At 34.7% G+C, this 23,434-nt stretch overlaps 1 protein-coding gene across 2 annotated transcripts in view; it reads left to right on the top strand.

Moving 5' to 3' along the window:
- The window catches only part of Scn2a (sodium voltage-gated channel alpha subunit 2), a 124,008-nt gene that overhangs the window by 83,197 nt on the left and 17,377 nt on the right, over positions 1–23,434 (top strand). For both annotated transcript variants that reach the window (XM_070021800.1, XM_070021810.1), the window contains exons 15-20: positions 2,690–2,863; positions 4,782–5,138; positions 9,423–9,902; positions 18,054–18,174; positions 20,559–20,713; positions 22,444–22,617. In XM_070021800.1, coding sequence (XP_069877901.1) covers positions 2,690–2,863; positions 4,782–5,138; positions 9,423–9,902; positions 18,054–18,174; positions 20,559–20,713; positions 22,444–22,617 — 1,461 coding nt within the window. The remainder of the gene's footprint in view (positions 1–2,689; positions 2,864–4,781; positions 5,139–9,422; positions 9,903–18,053; positions 18,175–20,558; positions 20,714–22,443; positions 22,618–23,434) is intronic.

Raw genomic sequence — 23,434 nt, 5'->3', positions numbered from 1 at the left:
CCAAGTAAAAATTAGCACATGAAGAAAGCCTTGGTTCTGCTAATTTTACTAATAAGTTTTCCCAAATATTTAATGAAAGTTAATGTTATTCCATAACCAGCTGTTTCCAAAAAGTCAGAAGAGAAGATAACTCTCATTGACTAATTTTAGGAGATGTGAATTATCCTGATATCAAACCCAGACAAAATCATAGGAAATAGCACTCTATTCTAGCCATATCCCACATGAACAAAACTACAAAAGGCTTCAACAAAATATGAGTACCCAATGTTCCACAGTATATATGTGTTATTACTTATTCATCAAATGGTCAATTAATGGTCATTCAAGTTAAGCCATATTTCCCCTCTATGATAAAGGAAATATCTTTATATGTATTACCTGCCAGAATGTCATATTAACTAATTTAATAAATATCTCATATTGACGTTGCCAGTAAGGACACATAAGAATTATGTCATATAGAATTATGACATGTGAAATAGTATGAAAACAGGACTTGTAATTGAGAGGGAAAATATTTCAATAAGAATCTACTGAAGAGTAGAATAATCATTAGAATAATCAGGAAAAGTATTTTGGAGGAGCTATTGCAAATATGTTTAGTATTTTAAATGTAAGTATACATGTTAAGAATTAACAGAAAAATTAATAGAAATATGAGAACTCTAGAAACTATTCAAAGTAATCTAAATGTATTATAATTTCAAAGTTCAAATTCTAGCATAAAAAATCACTTTGCAGGGCTCTAGTGGTTCATGCCTATAATCCTAGCTACTCAGGAGGCTGAGATCTGAGGACCGTGGTTTGAAGGCTGCTCTGAACTGGAAAGTCCATGAGACTCTTATCTCCAATAAACTACTCAGAAAAAGCCAGAAGTGGTGCTGTGGCTGAAGTAGTAGAGTGCTAAACTTGAGCAAAAATAGCTCGGGGGGCTGGAAAGGTGGCTCAGTGGTAGAGTGTTGATTTGCATGCACAGGACCTGGATTGGATTCCTCATCACCACATAAACAAAAAATGCCAGAAATGGAGCTGTGGCTGAAATGGTAGAGTGCTAACCTTGAGCTGAAGAGCTGAGGGCAGTGCCCCAGCCCAGAGTTCAGGCCCCATGACTGATGGAAAAAACAAAAGCCAAGGGACAGCACCCAGGCCCAGAGTTAAGGCATCAAGACCAGAAAAAAAAATCACTGGATGAGTTTAAAATAAAGCAGCAAATATAAGGGGAAAAAAATCATTGTTAACTTGCAGTAAATCCATCAAAATCATCCAACTTGACAATATTCATAGGTGTCATATTTGCAAAATGAGAAAGATGAAATGAGAGAATGGGACAAAACAAATATTAGAATAATAAATGCCCAAAAATATGGTAAAAAGAAAGTTTACCTTACAGATGTTAACATCACCTTATAAAGTTTCCACACATTTGAACAAATCAATACCAGGTTTAAGGAAGGAATTTGCAGCCAAAGAAAAATTATTTACATGACACTAACATATCAGAAATAATTTAGATTAGAACAAAGTGGCCTGATGAAAGAAAAGGAAGAGAGGAAGGGAGAAAGAGGAAAGGAGGTAGAGAGGAAGAAAAAAGGGGAGGAGAGAAAAGCATTATACCACAAACTATGAAACAATCCATGAAAAGTTAATGTGAAATAAACTTTTCACATAAACGAAAACCTATAGTAGTGTTACCATACCAGAATTTTGCTGTAAGAAATGCAAAAAAAAATTCTTTAGACAAAATGGCTATGGAAATTATGGTCATGTAGAAATGAATGGATATGACTACATGACAGGTGTCTTCTATCTTTTTCCCTTCATGTTTTCAGAAAAAATGTTAGTTTAAAGCAAAGGTTTATAATATACAGAATTTTAAGGTGTGTGAAAGATTAAAATAAAAGTGACACATTATTAATGCTGTGAACTAAATCATAAAACATTCTTAGGGCTGTGAATGCAGCTTGGTGGTAGAGCAATTCACAGTATGCACAAGGTCTTGCATGCCAGCCACAGCACCACAGGAAAGCAAGCAACTTCTTGTCTGACAGAATAGTGTCTGTCATAAATTTGGAGGCAAAAAATCACAAACAATATATTTCTTATAAAATCCAACAATATAAAGAATAAGAAAAATAATACAGCTTTAAAAAAGAGGTTTAAAGCTAGGCGCCCCAGTGGTTCACTCCTGTAATCCCAGCTACTGAGGAGGCGGAGATCAGTTCAAAGCCAGCCCAGGCAAAAAAGTCCATGAGACTCTTATCTCCAATAAACCAGTAGAAAACTGGAAGTGGTGCTGTGGCTCAAATGGTAGAGCGCTCGCCTTGAGCTGAAGAGCTGAGGGATGGTGCCCAGGACCAGAGTTCAAGCCCCAAGACCAATCAAAAAAAAAAAGAGGTATAACGACAGAAAAGTGAAACTGGTTTGACATTCACAAATCTGTCAAGTGTGTATATTAAGATAATAAGGGAGAGAATATCCTAATATCATCTCAACATATGTAGAAAAGGTATTTGGAAAAAAATCTCAATATTTATGAAAGAAACTATCAGCAAACCAGAAAATTTGATTTGTTGATCCAAATTATCTGTGTTCTGAGAATATTTAATCATGTATAACTCCATTTCTCATTAATCATATAATAACTCCATTTCTCATTAATCATGTAATAACTCCATTTCTCATTCAGGTCTTCACTGGGATCTTCACAGCAGAAATGGTCCTCAAGATCATTGCTATGGATCCATATTATTACTTTCAAGAAGGCTGGAACATATTTGATGGCTTTATTGTGAGCCTTAGCTTAATGGAACTTGGCTTGGCAAATGTGGAAGGATTATCAGTTCTGCGATCATTCCGGCTGGTAAATTAACTAGAAGTGCCCATAAGATGTTATAATCAATTTTATTGTATTCTTATCATCATATCCTTTTTTAAATAATTGTAATATTATTTTTAAACATTTCTGAATACTAACTGGATGAATTGCTTCACCACTAGATTGGATTCTGTTCCTTATCATCAATTTGATGAGTAACTTTATATTCAAGTGAACAGTCAACAGTTCTCTCCTTTGAAAGCCAATGGCAGGTGTCATGTGGAGAAAAATAGAGTCACAGATAAACCCAAATCACAACTTTAAACAAAATCCATAGTCAACTCAGTTCTCTGCTGTTTGTGTGACCATATAGAAGACTTTCTTGGAGCCTAGGGTGGACTTCGTTTTTCATCTGGACCTCAGGAATTATGAGCTGGCTCACTGCCCATTTTGTCCCCTTAGAAGCCAAGGCTTGTTTATGGGATGAGGTAGTCAGATCTCCCCAACATTTGCTTCTTCCATCAGATCAGAAAGTTACCAAATCCATTCTCTTAGAAGAGTTGGCTGGATTATATTTGTTAATTTTAGAGAAAATCTCTCTCTCTTGCTCTCTCTTTCAACTAGCTATGTAGGTAGATGGAAGATTTTTATATTTCACAAATTTTGATATCTCTTAAAATTAAGAGACATAATACTACTTGATACATTTCTATTGGAAGTTTGATGTTTTGTGTGCTACTATTTTGAGCATGCTCTAAATTTATACTCAAATGATAGCAGCTGTATATAGTGACTCACAGTAGGTTCCAATAGGTAAATTTTCTTAATGCTTATTGATCTCAAGATGTGGTGGTAAATTCTGTCGGAAATTTCCTTTGCTTCTTGCAAAGTTCAATCTGAGTTAACATCCTTAGAACTTTGATTTTTCTCCCTAGTCCTCAAGCATAGTTATGTGTCTATTTGAAGGCAGAAGAGTGTAAGTAGAGACAAAAGTTAGAAATGATTGTATGACAAGTAATATGGACAAGGATTTTAAAATGTTTATTAAACCTTAGTGATAGAGCAGTGCAATTTAGGGAATGAGGGAGCATTATATCATTACAATCTTACTTGGTGTTTCAGGTTCTTTTGAAAAAAAATATGCTCTGTGGTTCTTGTATTCACTCCTTTGAGTCACTTAAATGCCATTAAATAACACACTACTCTCTGCCTGACATTTATTGAAGCATCAGAAACAAAATAATGCTCCTGTTGATCTGCAAATGGTACTTCGGAGGCCTCTATGAGCTAATCCAGCCAAAGTGTCAAGCACAAGGCAGAGTGACATTTACAAACCATAATGACTTGATTAATTAAGCCACCGAAGACATCATTGTTGAAAAAAATGTAACATTTTACTCAAGGCCAAAATTTCTCCTTAAAATACAATAAATCATATAGCCTAATGTTATACAAGCAAAACATACAGCTGAAATATGCTCATCAGAATACTCAAAATGAGCTCATTTCCTCTTGCACTTTGTGTAATATATGTGTTGTAATTTTCATTTATGCACTAGAGTGGGATATTTCAAGTACACTGACAAATATATTTGCTTTAGGAATTTAAGTAAAGAGAGTCTCTGCTTCTTTGAAAACAAGTCTCTGCTAATTAACCACAATTGATCTTAAGTATTTTAGTTCCTTTATAAAAAAAAAAAAGTACATGTCGTGTCTTTGTGTAGGAGTATGAAAATTTTGCCAAGGTAAAAACTGAAATATAATTACTTTGTTTGTGATACAGAATATTTAAGAATGGAAAATGCCCCAGGGTTCAAAATATCTGCTACATTTACTAGTTGATGGTTTTACACATATATAGTCCTTCTTTCTGTGCTTGAAACTGTTACGCCGAATATTTTGCTGTAAATAAAATTTCAGGTGAAATGCAGGGTATTAACAGCCTTCTTTCTTTCTGTTCCAGCTTAGAGTCTTCAAATTGGCAAAATCGTGGCCCACGCTGAATATGCTAATAAAGATCATCGGCAACTCCGTGGGGGCTCTGGGAAACCTCACCTTGGTGTTGGCCATCATCGTCTTCATCTTTGCTGTGGTTGGCATGCAGCTCTTCGGTAAGAGCTACAAAGAATGCGTCTGCAAGATTTCCAATGATTGTGAACTCCCTCGCTGGCACATGAACGACTTCTTCCACTCCTTCCTCATCGTGTTCCGCGTGCTGTGTGGAGAGTGGATTGAAACCATGTGGGACTGCATGGAGGTGGCTGGCCAGACCATGTGTCTTACCGTCTTCATGATGGTCATGGTGATTGGAAACCTCGTGGTAGGTAGCACAATTATTTCCCTCCATAGTCGAAGAAAAGTTGATGAGATTGTTGTTTTTTGTTTTTTTAATGCATGTCCTATTTAACATTCTGTATGTCTTGGTGGGTAATCACTTTTGTACAAATTTATTTCTAGTTTTCTCATGTTTACAATGACAGGAGCTAGATATTATACAGGCTGTGTAATCCACAAAAATTCTCAAAACTCCTGAGCCACAAAGACATTCTTCCTCACTCTCTTCTTACTGGATCCAAGGAGAAGATCATGTTTGGGTTTTTATCATTCAGTTCTTGTACTAATATATTGAAGTGTCATTAAGATCTGCCACTCATTTTTCATACAAATACAGGTAACCATGTCCTTTGAAAATATTTCAAACTTGGGTTTTCTAGAACCCGAAGTTTTAAAAATTACTAATTATTTCAGCTCATTAAAAGCGCACAGGACATTTGGTCCCAGAAACCACAGTATGAGTCAATAACTTTGACTCAAAAAACACTAATTGTACTTTCTACATCAAAATTAACTACACCCAGTACAGCTATAATGAGTCTTGGAAGTGTAGAGATGACAGAAACAAGAATATGACCATGTCATGATGGTTAATCAAATAGGAGTAAAAGTAGGAAGTATCTAATATATGTGAAAACAAAACGCTATGTCTCAGGTTCACAAAGCGGAAATATTGTTGTATAATAGAAAGATTGTATCAAAGATTTTGGACCTGTAATAGTTGTAAATGGAAGATTAGCTTTAAGGAAGAAAGGCAAACAGTACGCAGTAGGAAATAGTACACTCCTTGGATGGGAAGTAGAGTACAATGGGCTTTGTCAAAAGAAGCAGACATATATAGAGATATAGATATAGATTATACTGCAATGTTTCATTAAGACTCAGACCACTGGAATAGAGAAACGATTACTGCAAACACTATTTTAAAACCTATAATAAATGGGCTCTGTTTCTGTCTAAGTATAAATAAACTCCAGGACTGGAGGCATGGCACAAGTAGCAAAGCACCTGCCAAATGATCGCAAGTTCATACCCAAGTGTTGCTCCCCCTCAAAAACAGAAAACAGCTACACTTCAGTTTCTTAAGTTGAGAAAAAAGGCACAAGATGATCCTTTTATTCCTTTACTTACAGAATTTATTTTAGACTCCTTGTCCTTCCTAAATAATGTGTCCTTCATGGGGCTGTGACTGAAAGTCATGGCCTTGCAAGTGTTACACAACTGTAATTCCATGGATTTTTCAAAGTAAAAAGAAACATGGGCAGTATACAGCTGAGAACTATGAACAACAGCTTAAAACATAGAGCAGTTATTGCATAGTTTCTGTGAGTAAGCAATCTAGTAGCAACTTATCTGGGTGGTCCTGACTCTGGGTCAGTAATATCATTCTTGACATGGTAGATGTTGGCTGAGCTACAGACATCTTGATGGGGCTGGAGGACCAGCAAAGAAGTCTCAGTTTCATGGCTAGGAAGTGGTGCCAGCCTAATGTTAGCTGTTGGTTCAAGTTCAAAGTTTCTCTCGTCATGGGCCTCTCAATAAGGGTCTGAGCTTCCTCGTGATACAGCAGCTAGCTTCTCCCAAAGCAGGTGATACTAGAGAGAGGGCATGTGCTCGTCTTACCAGTCAGGGTCCCTTACTTCTTCCATGATGTGTTCATAAGAAGCTAGTTACTAACAGGAGCTTGTGCTCATGAAGAATTGAAGCTCTATTTCTTGACAGAGAGTGTATTAAGTAGTGTGTATATTTTAAGGTCGCCAGAATCTTTAAAACAATTTTTAAATGTTTGCTTTTAGAAATATAAAAGGTTGAATAGAACAGGAAGAAGTAGACATAGAGTCATGCAGATAAAAGAAAGAAAAGGCCATAAGCTATATTAAAGATTTCTTACATTACACATATTGAAGAAGAGAAGGAAAGACTCAAACAGATTAATTATTAAACAAATAATTGTTGACAGGAAATTCTGAGTTACAGTAGTTAAAGTAATTGGGTCTGTATTCAAGGATATAGATACCTTTTTATCATGAAGTGAAAGTGAACAATTGATATATTGGTGAAAATCATCAAACAAAAGAACACAATGTATTTAAGGAGAAAGAGACTCAGTCAATCTGATACACCGAAAAGTTTATTGAAATAAAACATGTTATTCTAGTATGTAATTATACTGAGAATTCAAGTACAAAAAAGACTTTCAAAAAGTACCCATAACTATAGCTGATATTTAACATTCATTTGGATTCCTTGATAGGTATAAAGTAACAGTATCTATATGCAATTATCATATCAACCTTCCAAAATTTTTTTTCACATCTCTTTTATTATTATTTTTTATTGTGAAAATATTGTACAGAGAGCTTACACTTACATGGGCAAGATAATGAGTACCTTTCTTATCAAGCATTGTAGCCTCCTTCTTTGTTTCCCCTTCCCATCCCTTCCAATCATCCCCCCCGCCCCCACAATCCTCCTCCCCCCACAACCAAAGTTGTAAAGTTTGTTTTTCCACATAATGACTTATACATCTCATTGTTGCAATAGATCCACCTGTATCCCTATTTAAACGATTTGTTTTTTTCCCTTCCCCTCCTCAAATTATACCAACCTCTAATACAGTGAAAGCAGGGTTATACTATGGGGGAGGGACATACAAAGCAACAAAGAAATAATCTTATAAATGTGTTAGAAACAATCACCTGAAAGAAAAAAAAAAACATTTGAATACATATCTTAGGGTTCATTTCCCTAACACCAACTTATCTGACCTTTTCTGCTTGACTCAGACATATACTAGTTATTGCAAATAAGGGAAACCATGGGACCTAAGTTTCTTTGGGCCTGCCAACCTTCCAAAAATTTTAAAATCTATGTCTTCAAACATGGTAAAAACTAGTTCATATCTTTCTTATAGGTAAAAATTTTAATTTAACATTTAACTTTATTAAATCAATATGTATTAAACTCAAATTCATAAATCTAATTTTTTATATTTAATTTTTTCTATTTTTAATCAAAACAACAAACCCAAAGACAAATGACAATAAAAAATCATTTTATTGGGAAATTTCATAAATAGAGGATCAAGTCTTGGTGTAATTATCAGGAATCATGAAATAGCACTGGTATTACAGTTAGTACTTCCTGGATCTTTTACACTGTGCCTTTATTTTCATTGGGGTTTCACTTAAAATTTTTCCTCAGACTTTCTCTTTTGTATTTATTTCCTTTTTTAAAAGGTCCTCTTGGGCTTGGAAGGTGGCTCCATGGTTGAGTACTTGTCTTGCATGCATGAGGCTCTGGGTTTGATTCCTCAACACCACATAAGCAGAAAATGCTGGAAGTACCACTATGGATCAAGTAGTAGGGCACTAGCCTTGCGCTGAAGAGCTGAGGGAAACTGCCCAAGCCCAGAGTTCAGGCCTCACGAATGACTAATAATAATAATAATAATAATAATAATAATAAAGTTCCTTTTTACTGCTATGTCTTTCTTTTGTTCTGTATGCATGATGAGGACCTGCATACACTGTCAACTAAATTCTGGGAAATGCTTGGTTCTTTACTAATTATTTGTCTGTGAGTTCACACAGCGGATTTATTGTCACTAATCTTTCATTTGCTCCTTCAAATGAGGCTTATATTTAGAGACTATTAATATTTAATTCAATATTAATGTTTTTAATATAATAACAATATCCTTATAGTATTTCTAACTTTTGTACAAATACACTAGCCATGATTTTCTGAATCAATAATTAGAACTCTGAATGTAGCAGTTAGTATATTTTTCATAAATTTAACAAAAACAAGTCTAGGTGAATATTGGTACAAAGAAACAAAACTAAGATCATATTTAACTCTACCAGAATTATAGCCAAATATATGATTTATTTATTATTATATTCTTGAGAAATATAGACTTCTATGGTTAAAATACCATCCTAAATAAAACGCCATCATAAATAAACATTTTATTTTCTTTTTCGCTGGATAGTTATCCATATTATCATATGGAAATGAATTTAATATAGATGTTTCATGCAATGAAGAAGTTGGTGATTTTGCAATGATGGAAAAATAGTGCTAATACTAGTATTTCACACAAGCCAGGTATTTATTTTATCCACTGTTTTTCAGAATAGTATGCCTTAACATAGGAGAAATATTTAATAGAAAATAGGAATAAGACAATTTGGAAAAAACCTGTAGTTAAAGACAGTTTGAACCACAGAATGGTATAACCACCTATTTTCCTACTGTGTTTTAGGTTCTCAACCTCTTTCTAGCCTTGCTGCTGAGTTCCTTCAGTTCTGACAACCTTGCTGCCACTGATGATGATAATGAAATGAATAACCTCCAGATTGCTGTGGGAAGGATGCAGAAAGGAATTGATTTTGTGAAGAGAAAAATACGTGAATTTATTCAGAAGGCATTTGTGAGAAAGCAGAAAGCATTAGATGAGATTAAACCTCTTGAGGATCTAAATAACAAAAAAGACAGTTGTATTTCCAACCACACTACCATAGAAATAAGCAAAGACCTCAACTGTCTCAAAGATGGAAATGGAACCACCAGCGGCATAGGCAGCAGCGTAGAAAAGTATGTTGTTGATGAAAGTGACTACATGTCATTCATAAACAACCCCAGCCTCACGGTGACGGTGCCCATTGCTGTAGGAGAGTCTGACTTTGAAAATTTAAACACCGAAGAGTTCAGCAGTGAGTCAGATATGGAGGAAAGCAAAGAGGTAGGAATCTTCAACAAGGGGATATTTTGATATTATCTATTCTCGTTGCCTTTAAGCAATTAGATCTTTTTAAATTGTTTGAGTCTTTTCTGAAATAAGAAAAACCTTCTCATACATTTTCTATTAGTGAACATGATGAATAATAGATTCAAATGTAGTTTTACAAATGATAGGCTCACTTCTTCCAAGTATTTGCCTTTGTAAATTGATTCTGAAGTTATCATACCCAGTGACTAGATTTTGTGAAGTAGTTTATGGTAATTGTAGATTTGGGAAAATGCCTGTTTGTGTACTTTCTTCCCTATAATTGGCCCACAATATTGGTTTGTGTGTGTGGTGTGTGTGTGTGTGTGTGTGTGTGTGTGTGTGTGTGTGTGTGTGTGTGTGTGTGTGTGTGTGTGTGTGTGTAAGAGATAAATACTTGATGGGAAGGTATTTCCTAGTCTCATTTGCCAAACCCCTTCCTTTTCGAAATAGTTCATGAAGTGTGATTTTTATTTAGTTTCTTCAGACTTAATAAGTAATGGAAAATCTGACTGGGATCTTGGCTTGATGTGTAATGATCATTTTGTGATTTATAAGGTAAATAATTTTTAAGAAAGAAAAGTTTGTGATTAGGAATCAGAGTAAACATGTTTACCCTGCTGAGACCAACGCCTCAGGTACACAAACAAAAGGCCTGCATTAAAGAATATGAAACTCTGAATTTACCAAAAGAATAGAAGCTACAGTAAACTGTTCCTTGACTTACAAGAAGATCATGAGTAATATGTTTACTTTGCTTTGCTTCTTATTACCCTACAAATTAATAAAGGTGGAGTTTGATAGAAAAGGGAAAATGTTAACTTGGTATTTAATGAGTTAACTATACAAAAATGAAGATAAGATTTGAAGCAACCAAAACTTGTATGAACAAATAAAATCCAAAGCAAGATTTTCACTTTCCTTATTTGAATTGCTTGAAAGGGAAAGTCAAGATCTCTATTACTGTTCTCATTCTAAGAATGATACATAGAGAATTTTGAGCTACTAGAAGCATACCAGTTCAATCATGATCATTATGAACCAGTCAAAATAATGCAGAAAAATACACATCTAAAAAGAGAGCTTTAGATATATTTTAGTATTTCTAGATATATTTCATAGAATAATGTGGTATTTTCTGATATATAAAGTAGATAGCATTACTAAGTTGGTGATTCGGTAGATGTAGCTATTAAACATGAAATTCAAGTAGGTTTATACATAGGTAAAAAAAAATAGATCTAGTAACAGGGCCATAGTTGCCAGCTTCAAAAGTAACAAAAATTCTGGAGGAAAGAAGTAATCTCTTCTTTGCATAAAGAATTACTGTAATAAGTCCCAATTCTTACTAATTATGCTATTATTTTTAAATACCATATAAGATATTGTTTTACCTATTTATTTAGTTTTGTTTTAAGTCATCATACAAAGGGATTCCAATTCCACAAGTCAGGCTATGAGTATAATGCTTCTTGATCAATGTCACCCCCCTTCCAACACCCTTCTCCCTCCTTTCTCATACCCTCAAGTTAATATATTTCAGCTTTTACAAATGTTAAATGAACATACTTAGGTTATGCTTAAAAGTATTATGCCTCTAATACCGTATAGTGCAATAAAGAGAAGTCAAGATTTAGAAAATAAAGTTGGATCACTAGAATTTTAATATATATATAGTCCTTGCCATTAGTTTCCCATTGTATCAACAGGTTAAGTATAATAAAATATTCAGTACCTTACTTCTTTTAAGACTGCTACCTCAGTTTTGAAGTTTATTATTTAGACCCACTGTTAATTATGGCATTATACCAAACTTTGTAAATATAATTTTGAAAACTAATAAAGTATTAAAGTCATATAGTATAGGAAGGGAATATATTACATACATTTTAGAAGGGAATATATTGCATACATTTTGGATATTGTATTACCTGGTAGCTTTTCAGTAGAAAACAAAGAACAATAGAAACAAGTATTCAGCAATTTCAAGCCATCCTACGTAAACTAACTTCTTAGTATATGTTTTTTTTTCCCATTTCTGTCTGGTCATTTTAGACTGGTGGTTTGGGATTGTGCATTTTAGATCATACGCATAATAGTAAAGAATGATAAGAAACTTATATCTCTTCCAAGTTCAAGCAAAACTGAAGCACTTTTCTCTTTTGGAGAGGATGAACTTTTTCTGATATGATCAGCTTAGTGGACTCAGGTTGTTGAGATATTTTTAAAACCATCTCTTTTTATGTCTCTAGAGTGTATAATTTATCTCTTACTACAGTATTTTGATTGCCCTTAATATAATTCCTTTCATGGTTTTGAATGACTGGTTTTACTTTTAGAGATTTTAATAATGTTGAAGCCATGCTTGAATGATAATTTTTCAAAATGTGATTTAGTAATACCTTCACTGCTTACCCTTCTTACTTCTCACAGGGGTAATATCAAGCTGGAGCCATCAAGAATGCAGCTCTGGGGTTTTTTAACCAGCCAGAGACTCGTGCCACCACTTTTGCCCAGGTTACCCAAGCAAGTTCTGCATATATAAATACAATCCGTTTCTCAATGAATTTTGACTGGCCTGCATGCTACTCAGCTCTCCTCCCTTGCCCATCCATTGGCACTAAAATAAAAACATGTCCAGCTGCTCTTATGCTGAGTTATATAAAGCATGGTCAGACAAGTCTGACAGCCTCAACTTTAAAAATTAAAAAAAAAAATTTAGCTGCTACTTTTCTTACATCGGTTTTAGTAGAAATCAGATTAATGAAAAGTTCAAGTGCATGCCTCTATGGAGTATTTATTTTTCATTTACTATTACAGCCATCGAATAGGCTAAGACTATAATGAAGAAATGTACGTGCTCTTTCTCTCCCCTGCATCTGTTTTTTTTTTCTTTTTAAATACAGCCTCAACGAGTGTGCATTGTTGTTAATTTTTTGTTTAATGTCCTATTAAGTTTTTAAACGGTTATCTGCAAGTCAAAGCAATCCTTCTTCACATGTAAGGTTCCTAAAGGGCATTTCAGTGTGGTAATAATAGAACTGAATTGGAGTATTTACATTTTGGCTGTCAGCAACATGGGTATCATTTTACTTGTTTTATTTGAGAGAAAAAGGCATCACTTCATCACTTTGTTTAAATATAAGTCTCTTGGAGATTCTGTTGATATTTACTGGTAAAGTTCTTTCACTAAAGGAAAAAAAAACATAAGCCTATTTGTACACAAAAAAATAGTAATGATGAACCTTAGATTTAACTATATGTATGTGGTATATTCATTCTGAAAATACATCTGGAGTTCACCTCCTTCATCTTGTTGTCCAATGTGATTTTAATCTCCCAATGTGATTTTTCTGTCTCCTCTCCATCTGTTGCCTTAAACCATATTATTTAAGTATACCATGTGTGGCTACCTCTGCAAACTCCTACATAGAAATAGAATTGTGAGGTTTTGCTCCTCTGGTTATTTTAAGTGAAGGAACCTCCCTATCTCATGATATAACAAAGAGTATAACATCTTATGTGAGTTCTATTTAGTGGACCATTAATCATCTGATATTGAAACACAGTTCTGGGAACAAATATATTAACCACCTCACTTCATCAAATTTGGTAATTTTTTGAAATGTTAATTGCTACTACTTCATTTTAAATTAGTTTCTTTTCCTTCTGCTATTAAAACTGTAAAATCACTCTAACATAACATTTTTTTGTGTTTTTTTTTATCAATCATGGGTCTTGAACTCTAGGTGCTGTCCCCTCAGCTCCTCAGCTCAAGGCTAGTGCTCTACCACTTGAGCCACAGAGCCACTTCTGGTTTAATTGTAGATAAGAGCCTCATGGACTTTCTTGCCCGGGCTGGCTTTGAACCACGATCCTCGGATCTCAGCCTCCTGAGTAGCTAGGATTATAGGCATGAGCCACCAGTGCCCAGCTACATGTTTGGTTTTTTGAAAAAAGTAAAGATCATATATTCTTGAATCACTCATTTATACATGGGAACAAAATATACTGTCACAGATACTCCAGATTTATAGGGTGATCATAATTTAGATCAAAAACTATAAAAAAATCTGAAACTAAAGTTTTTGGTTTTAATTTAACTTGTTTGTTTTTATAGGCTTCTTATACACTTGAACTGTTCTAACAAATTTTATTATTTGCGTTCTTTTGTAATTTTTAAGAAAGGCATTGAACAAATGTCAAGAGAGAGTCTACAAACCAGAATTTGGGGCCTATATATCAGGATTATGGTTTAAAACAACCTTTCGTTCATGAAATATCCTATTATCTATCTACCCCTACTCTATACTAATACCTTCACAAATTACACATATAGCTTGAATTAATATTTAGATTCACAGTTAAAACATGAAAATCAACAATATTACAAACATGATCAAAAATTTAAATTATGTATTCATCTCAGCTACTATTTAAAATTGAGAAAAGTTAAGTTTACTTGTGAATTACCAAAGAAATTCCCTAGAGAACAATGGCAGACTGGGTTATTGAAGACTTAGACTATAACTAATAAACCCTTTGATTTTGACAACAGGATTCAACTCATGTATTCTTATAAATTGGACTGCCTGACATCAACCACTAATGCAGCTTATACTCTTTGCCACTTGTCAATTGAGTACCACAAGTATAACATATACAAGTCACACATACTATTTCACTTCAGGGTAAGATGGGAAAGGATGAGATTCTATCTCCTTAAAAAAGTTTCATTCACCCTTAGAATAGTAGATCTATGTACATAAAGTAGAAAAGAGCAAAATAATGTGAAAATGATTCTGTGGTACTTCTCCTGACTTCACAGTTCAACTAGTTTATGGATTCATGTTATGTCTGGATTATTGGCACACCTAATTCTAAGAATTGTTGGTGATCATTTATATATAAGTCAGAAACCTAAGGGAATATAAGACAGAATATCATTTATATATTACATATTGTTTATATTTCTTTGAATGTGAAAGTATAAAATAGGAGTTGTTATAAGTGGTTAATGGTTAAATAAAGAGACCATGTAACTGGACATTTTCTCATTCATTCAACAAAGATTTAGTGAACTCAAATAAGGGTTACAATGATGGGAGCAATATGGTCTTCTGCTACAAAAAGTTTAGTCTAGTGAGGTACATTTTCTAGGAGCACAAAATAAATTTAGGTTGCATTTTTGTAAAGGTAATGACCTATTTGACTTCTAGGAAAATGTGTCTATTGTTTCTGGATCATCAGTAAGGCACTGTGCTGGAATATAAAGAAACTATTAATTTTTCTATCTAGATAAGAGGTAACACCTACGTGCCTTTTATTATTAGAGTTTCCAGACATTGACCTAAAAAGTATTCTTTTAAAAAAAAACCTTCTAAATAATTCTCATTTTCAGCTGAGAATGAGAAAAATCTAATTTATATTCTCTAATTGTTATAATATTCCCTAATTTGGACTAGCATTTGAATGCCAATGAGCTACCTCGTGGCTTTCTCTTCCATTCAATTTTCATTGGAAAAAAAAGTTTACTCATTACATGACCTGTGTAACTGTATATCACCTTTACAATAAAAATAAAATTTAAAAATATAAACAGATCAGGGAACCTCAAAAAAAAGTATGTCAGGAATTCCGCATCTCCTTTTAGTACTGAAAAACACTATTGTCTTAGCTGTAGGACCTAGAGTACATGGTTCTTGCCCTAAATGTCTCACAAGCCTCTTAAGGAGACTGGGATCTATCTGTCTGAAACACTGAAGATCCAAATGTAAGCTAAACCATAAAAAGACTATGAACAATCTAAAGTACTTACATGAGAGCAAAAGGAGCATAGAATAAATTGGGCATTCAGATTTCTTTAGGGAGATGTGAATGGAAGAAGTATGGTTGCAGGATAGACAGAGAAGAGGGGATATTATTGGTGACCCAGGTTTTCATGTCCTAATTAAACATCCTCAGTCCAGCTACTTGGCAATAGAAATAATACCACAGGAATGACCCTGATGTGACTGTGTTGAACCCTGAATTCCTGTACTGTTTTGTCTGGTGACTTCATCCACCACGTAACCTTCAATCTGAAGATTGTATTGTTTACTATGTCATCCCTTCAGCATTCACTGAACACTTGCCACACCATTCAAGCTTGATGAAGGCTCTAATGTAGTCATTCACCATTGCCACTAAAGCACGGGTAGAGCCCTAAGAGCAGATGTTCTACTTTCTCTCAGGCCCATCACTTGTCCCGCTGCGTGGTGTTTACACTGCAATCTCCAATCTTTAAAGGAAGCTTCCATTTTCACTGTGTACTGTCTATAGTTGCAGCAGATAAGAGTAGACCTCAATTTGTCTGATTACCTGTGTTCTGTTTCAACCTCCTGTAAATGACATCATCTGTGGTTCCTAATATTTAATGGCTTCATGTGAATTAGATGGATTAAAGAGGCCATGTTCATAAAGTCTCAGTCAATTACATGTATATAATCTCAAGTTTACCTAACAAAGAGTCTAACAAAATGAAAAAGAAAATGTAATTAGGAAAAATCTACAAAATCAGAATATTTATTTGTTTGTTTGGTTTTTTTGGCCCCTGACCTGGGACTTCTCCTCCATGTCTGCAGACCCCCTGCTAAAATCAGAATATTTATAACAAATCTTTTTACCTTGCATTCAATGCTTTAATGACAAAGATAAGTTTATCTAATACTATGGCATACTTGATTAGAAGAACATCTTGATTAAGAACAATCTTCAACCACTGTATAAGATATAATATTTAAGGTTTTTTTACATTTTTTTTAATCACAGGACTAAATCTAAGAAGGCAGGTTTATCTAATACTTATGCATCTGTTACTGGCATTGTTAGATAAGCTGAGGCAAACATGTTTGAAATACCACATATAACATACTTACATATTTCATTCCTTTAAATATAAATAAATATAAATGTTTTCTTTTATTCCTGTATAAGAACAAAATTGTTTTTCATAAATGAAAGGATCCCTTTTTATAGGGGGAAATCCACTCAATCCTTAGCCCAAATTTTAGTAGAATCTTTTTAGTACTGGCTATCGAATACTATTTATTCTAGTTGTATATACCTTGTGTGCATTTTATCATGTGCTTACCTCATCCTCTCTACAAAGTAGCTCTTTGAAGCTCCACCATCCCTACTGCTATGCACTAATGGTAATAACATTGTGACAGGTTCGAGAATGCTGTGGCCTAAACTACTCTGATTCCATGTGGCACTCACACCTGGCCTTGCACCATTTCTGTAGTTGCTTAAAACCAACTTTAAGACTGGGATCTCTTTATTTACATTGATCCCAAGACTGGCCTTAACCTAGCTAAAGTTTATCTATTTCAAGATTCAAGCAAAGTCTTCTCAATGTTGTTGGTTTTTTTTTCTTTTTATATTTGATTTAACCCAAAGAAAAAAACTAAAGATGTGTTTCTGTCTTCACTAACAAGACAGGCGAGAGTGCCAGAGTAACAAGTAGTTTCCAAATGCACAATGAAACCAGGAAGTGCATTGGCCAAAGAGAATGCAAAGTTTCAGCTCTTGCTATATAGCTAACAATGTGCTGCTCTTTTCTGAACTAGAAAATGATAGTCTACATTTAATAACAATCAGTAGTATATGTTTTCATGTCAATGAAAAGTGGACAGATTTAGATGGTTGCTGTCTGTGTGCATTGAATCAGATCTTTTCTGCATTTGACATGAAAATACACTTGTGCAGCTTTCGTTGGTTGGGTCACAATTTTAGAACCAAATATTATTTACAAACTAATTTACACAAGCAAGACTACAGATGACCAGATGACTCTATATTCTCATAAACTTGCCGCAGGATCCTATTTCAAAATCCTTGTATATGGGCTGCATCAAAAGTTATTTCTGTTGTTAAAGAAAAAATTATTCTAGAGTGCTGTATCTAATCTTGTGACCCCCCACTTCTACCAAAGCAGATTGGCATTGCGTTTAAGTTATTTTTAAATTACAGCTCAAGAAAAATGCATACAGAAGACTGGGGGTAGGGGTAAGGGCAGACCTTATGACTTTTTATATTGAGAGCAGAGAAAATATTTTAAAGCTTTTCTGTGGGATTGATTTTCAGAAACTAAATGCAACTAGTTCATCTGAAGGCAGCACAGTTGATATAGGGGCTCCCGCTGAGGGAGAGCAACCTGAGGTTGAACCGGAAGAATCTCTCGAACCTGAAGCCTGTTTTACAGAAGGTAAGCAAAGCAGGGACATATTTGGACAGCAACCTTCTTGGGGCCATTTATCATTTCTGTCTGTTTTTCTGTCTGTCAGACTTTAATCACCTATTCCCTTCTTTCTCATTACTCATCATTCTCATCATTTTTCATTACTCATCTATCTGCTACTGTTAGTCTTTTCTATGTCAAAACAAAGTTGGTTGTTGAAAATAAATTTAATTTATACAATACGTAAGTTTATTTTTGTGGATAGTGTTTAAGTCTAAGAAATACTGTTTCATTGGCTTTTCTGGGGCCTTCTAAAATATCTAACAGGAGAAAAAGCTAAATCATACTTGTATGATTGTATATGATTGTACATTGTGTATTGAATACAATAACTGCATTTACTCACTCCCTTCCTCATTCCTGTTCTCTTAACTTTAAACATTCCCCTTTACCCCCCCCCCAAAAAAAAAGACATGTTTCCATTTCCTGGAGTTCATTTTGGAGAAGGAGTATTTCAATTGTTTAGAGGAGTTATACCTTTAGATTCCTCCTCTGCATATACATTCCTTTAGTCCATTTCTGTGTAAATACATAGAACCCTGTATATTATCACGCCTAGTTGCATTTTACATTTAAATTTATTCAGGGATAGCAGTCCTCTGTATCTTTTTTCTGTCAATTGTAGGGCTTGAATTCTGGGCCTGGGCGCTGTCCCTCAGCTTTTCAGCTCAAGGCTACTACTTTACCACTTGAGCCACAGCTCCAGTTCCAGTTTCCTGATAGTTTATTGGAGATAAGAGTCTCATGGACTTTATTGCCAGGGCTGGCTTTGAACTGTGATCCTCAGATCTCAGTCTCCTGAGTAGCTAGGATTACAGGCGTGAACCACCAGTGCCCAGCTTAGTCTTTGGTATCTTACATTTAAATTTACTCTTGAGTAGCAGTCCACTGTATCAGTCAAAGCATTTTTTTTTTTAATTTTAAAGTAGTTGTATAAAGGTGTTGTTATTTAACAGCAGTTTATAAATACAATATATGTTGATCAAGTTACCCCTTTCAATACTCTCACCCGTCCCTCCCCTATCCACATCTTTTTAAAAGTAAGTTTGAGCAAAGATAATATATGATATAAATTATGAGCTATACAGTAAGTTATATTATCTGATTAATATGCCATTGAAATAGTTTCAACTAAAATTATGTCATTTCTGTTAGGGATCAGTTATCTACTGTAATAATAATGATGCCATATGTCATCCACTTGAAACCACTGGATTTTAGCTACTTTTCTAGTCTTAACTTCAGATTCCTTCTTTGAAACCCCTAAATGTGCCTGTTATGAACTTTTGTTTATACCAGGATCTTCATTCTTTCAGCACAGGTTTTAAAGATATGATTTGAATACTTCCTTCAAGATTGAGACCCCCAATTCTCTTTATTCCATTAAACTTTATTGATAAACTTTTTTTTTTGTCGGTTGTGGGGTTTGAACTCTGGGCCTGGGCATTGTCCCTCAGTTCTTCAGCTCAAGGCAAGCATTCTACCACTTGAGCCACAGCACCACTTCTGGTTTTCTGGTGATTAATTGGACATAGGAGTCTCATGGACTTTCTTTCCTGGGCTGGCACTCAACCAAGATCCTTAGCTCTCAGTCTCCTGAGTAGCTAGGATTACAGGTGTGAGCCACTGGCACCCAAATATTGATAAACTTTTATAAAACATTGTCTTATGATAATTGTTGCTTCCTATCATTATAATACTTATGGAAAACTCAATGCAATATAAAGTGCACATTATTTGAAGACAATACTATTATACAAGTTATAGCATTAATATTTCCAATACGATTTTCTATTATAGCATTTGCTCAATAAATATTTGTTAAAGAGCCTTTTAAATCTAGTTGTCCATACATTATACAAAGGTGCTTATTATACTGTTCCCAATAATCCCCAAGAAGAAAGCAACTTAAATATTTAATAATAAAAGACCATATACACTATAGTGAAAAGAGATGAAATCTTTCATAAATCTATTCATTGTAAGACGGGAGATATTTATATTATACCATCAAGTGAACTTTATCATAATTTAAATATATAAAATTTCCTGAGTAGATTTGCATTCATAGGATGAAGGTAAGATGGAAATCTGAGCTTTTAATTGTATTTTTCTTTGTTTTTCAGATTTTATGTCTCATCATGCAATCCATCATAGTAGTCCTATAAACATAAAAACAAACAAGGAATGAATGACTGATTTAAAGGACACATTAGTGATTTTTATTTCTATAATTGAATACCCTCTTAGAAATCAAATTGTTTACAACATAGTATAAGGCAGTAACGAGGATGACTGTCCCATTAACATAATGCACATAATCTTTCTTTACTCTCACACCTATCTTTTAGACTGTGTACGCAAGTTCAAGTGCTGTCAGATAAGCATAGAAGAAGGCAAAGGGAAGCTCTGGTGGAATCTGAGGAAAACATGCTACAAGATAGTAGAGCACAATTGGTTTGAAACTTTCATTGTCTTCATGATTCTGCTCAGTAGTGGAGCTCTGGTAGGTGGTCTGCTCTTTTATCTTTTACCTAAAGCGTTCCAGTTCCCCTAATATGCCTCATATTACCATTTAAAAACGGGATGTGTAAAAATGAAAGACAACATGTGTGACAGGTTTAGACCTATGGGAAGGTCCCAATGCATTCAACCTTTATTTCTTGGTCTAGGGTAGTCCTCAGACTCAAAACTAGATTTGTTTGGTTTCTTCTAATATTTAAAGAAGGATTTATTGTCCTTACAATCATTTGTAACAATTCTTATTTTTAAAAATTTTAACTATTAACAAAGCAGTGGTGGCTCACACCTGTAATCCTAGCTACTCTGAAGGCTGAGATCTGAGGACTGCGGTTCAAAAGCAGGCCAGACAGGAAAGTTCTTGAGACTTTCCTCTTCAGTTAACCACACACACACAAACACAAGTGAAGTCATGGCTCAAACGGTAGAGTGCTAACCAAAACAGAATTGGCTAACCATCGAGCTAATCAGCGCAGGATGAGTGCTGCGTGCAACAAGCTCACTTTTCTTCTTTGCACTGCCAATTACAGTGAGTGATAATTAGTTGGCTGACTTAATTGCTGACTCTGCAAAGAGCAAGCATTACAAACTGAATTTACATCAGATTTCATTTAATTGCATAGCCAATTTGGTCAAAACACTAACATAATAAAAAGTCTTGACTCATATTCCCATTGGGTGATACAAATGTATTTGCCTTTGGTTTTTTGTTTTTTGTTTTTTTCAATTGCTTAATTTCAAGTTCAGTGAGTTGATTTTGTGAGAATGAGTGCACTGTATCTGTAGGCTTTCGGGCCCATTTCTGACTTAACTAAACTCTACATCAGAGGACGGACTTAGTCCAAAGAGGGTCAGCCTTGAATTTGAATGCCAAGAAGAGAGAACTATGAGGTATTTTTACCAACAAATGCCCTTGCTGTAATAGCTCTTGATTCTTTATTAGCCTCAATCAAAGCTCAGCAAAGTACTAAATACATAGACATAGTCATCAGCATCTGAAGAGCTTCCTAACTCAGCTACAAAGTGAGCTTTTTGGGGCCCTGGTGTTGAGCCCTGGTAGGAGCATTGAGTAAAATGACATTTTTATTCCAAAAATCCCATCGACTCCAGAATATGAGTTCCTCAACAAGAACTTCCTCAAGAGCTATGAAAAATGATGCCAGCGGAACTTCCAGACATACGCCCATACATACCTATGGGGGAAGATTGAGAGAATATATGTAGCAGAAAAGAGAGAAAGCGACTTTTCCCTTCCCTGTCAGGATGATGCAACTTGTTGCTATAGACTGACGTTTAGAAAAGGCCTACTCAAAACTCAACAAATTAGTTATGACTTTTTATGTCCTTCTTTAGAAAGAAACAGCTGATTGTCACTTAAAATTTAGGTGCCCTAATATCCAAATTTTATTTCATTTTATTTTTTAAAATTTTTTCTTGTGAAAATACCGTACAGAGGGGTTACAATTACATGGGCAAGGTAATGAGTACATTTCTTATCAAGCATTGTAAAATGTCCTAAGTTCCATGTTTTGCTGAAATGGCCAAAGTCATTTTCATATAGATAGCTATAAAGCAAATGCAGCTATGAGAAACGAAACGGCCTGCTAGCCTTGGGCACCAGAGAGGAGATTTGTATCCCTTTTTCCCCTTCTTTTTCCCTAAAACATGCTGGAGATTGTGACAATGAAATTCAACATAGTCGTTTTAAATTTACAGGCCTTTGAAGATATTTATATTGAACAGCGCAAAACCATCAAGACCATGTTAGAATATGCCGACAAAGTTTTCACTTATATCTTCATCCTGGAAATGCTTCTAAAGTGGGTTGCATATGGTTTTCAAATGTATTTTACAAATGCCTGGTGCTGGCTGGATTTCCTAATTGTGGATGTGAGTATTCTGCAGTGTTCCTTTTTTTGTTGTTGTTGGTCATGGGGCTTGAAGTCTGGGCCTAGGTACTTTGCCTCAGTGCTTCTGCTCAAGGCTAGCGCTCCAGCACTTGAGCCATAGGGCCACTTCCGGTTTTCTGAGTGGTTTATTGGAGATAAGAGTCTTGGACTTTCCTGCCGGGGCTGGCTTTGAACTGCGTTCCTCAGATCTCAGCCTCCTGAGTAGCTAGGATTACAGACGTGAGCCAATGGCCCCCAGCTTGCAGTGTTCCATTTCTTTGATTGTAATGGTTGGGATCTGTTCTAGCAATGGCAGATGACACATGGCAGATTTTCAGCAAATGTTGCATCAATTCAAGTTTTAGGGTATTTTTCCAGTGAGAGAACATTCAGGATACTTTTTGCTAATTTAAATGAATGTTTAAATTGTTCAAAGACATCTTATACTTCACTGATTTAACATCGAATTAATATGTGAAATCACAAGTTTTATAGAATAATATGTTCATTTTTAAATGTTGGGCTTTCCACTGATCCTTCACAAAGTCACAGTATTCAAGACCTTCACAAATATATTTACCAATAGAGCCTGTTATCATCAAAACCTATTGAGAAATATTTATCAAACAAGTGAAATATTAATCATAAGGAACATTGAGGGTTCAAAAGGCAAGAGAAACAGCTTGGTTTGTATAATCAGATTAGTTATTGGCCAATTATTTGAAGATTAAGTTTTTCTTTAATAAATACAAGATTTTAATAAAACTAATTTATTAAGGATGCATACATGTCAGATTTCAGGGTAATTTTAAAATAAT

The sequence above is a fragment of the Dipodomys merriami genome, unplaced genomic scaffold (genome assembly GCF_024711535.1).
Source record: "Dipodomys merriami isolate MVZ:Mamm:240054 unplaced genomic scaffold, mDipMer1.0.p SCAF_1, whole genome shotgun sequence".
Classification (NCBI taxonomy): Eukaryota; Metazoa; Chordata; class Mammalia; order Rodentia; family Heteromyidae; genus Dipodomys; species Dipodomys merriami.
Note: the sequence above shows the minus strand (reverse complement) of the source record. Positions and strands in the feature narration are given on the sequence as shown.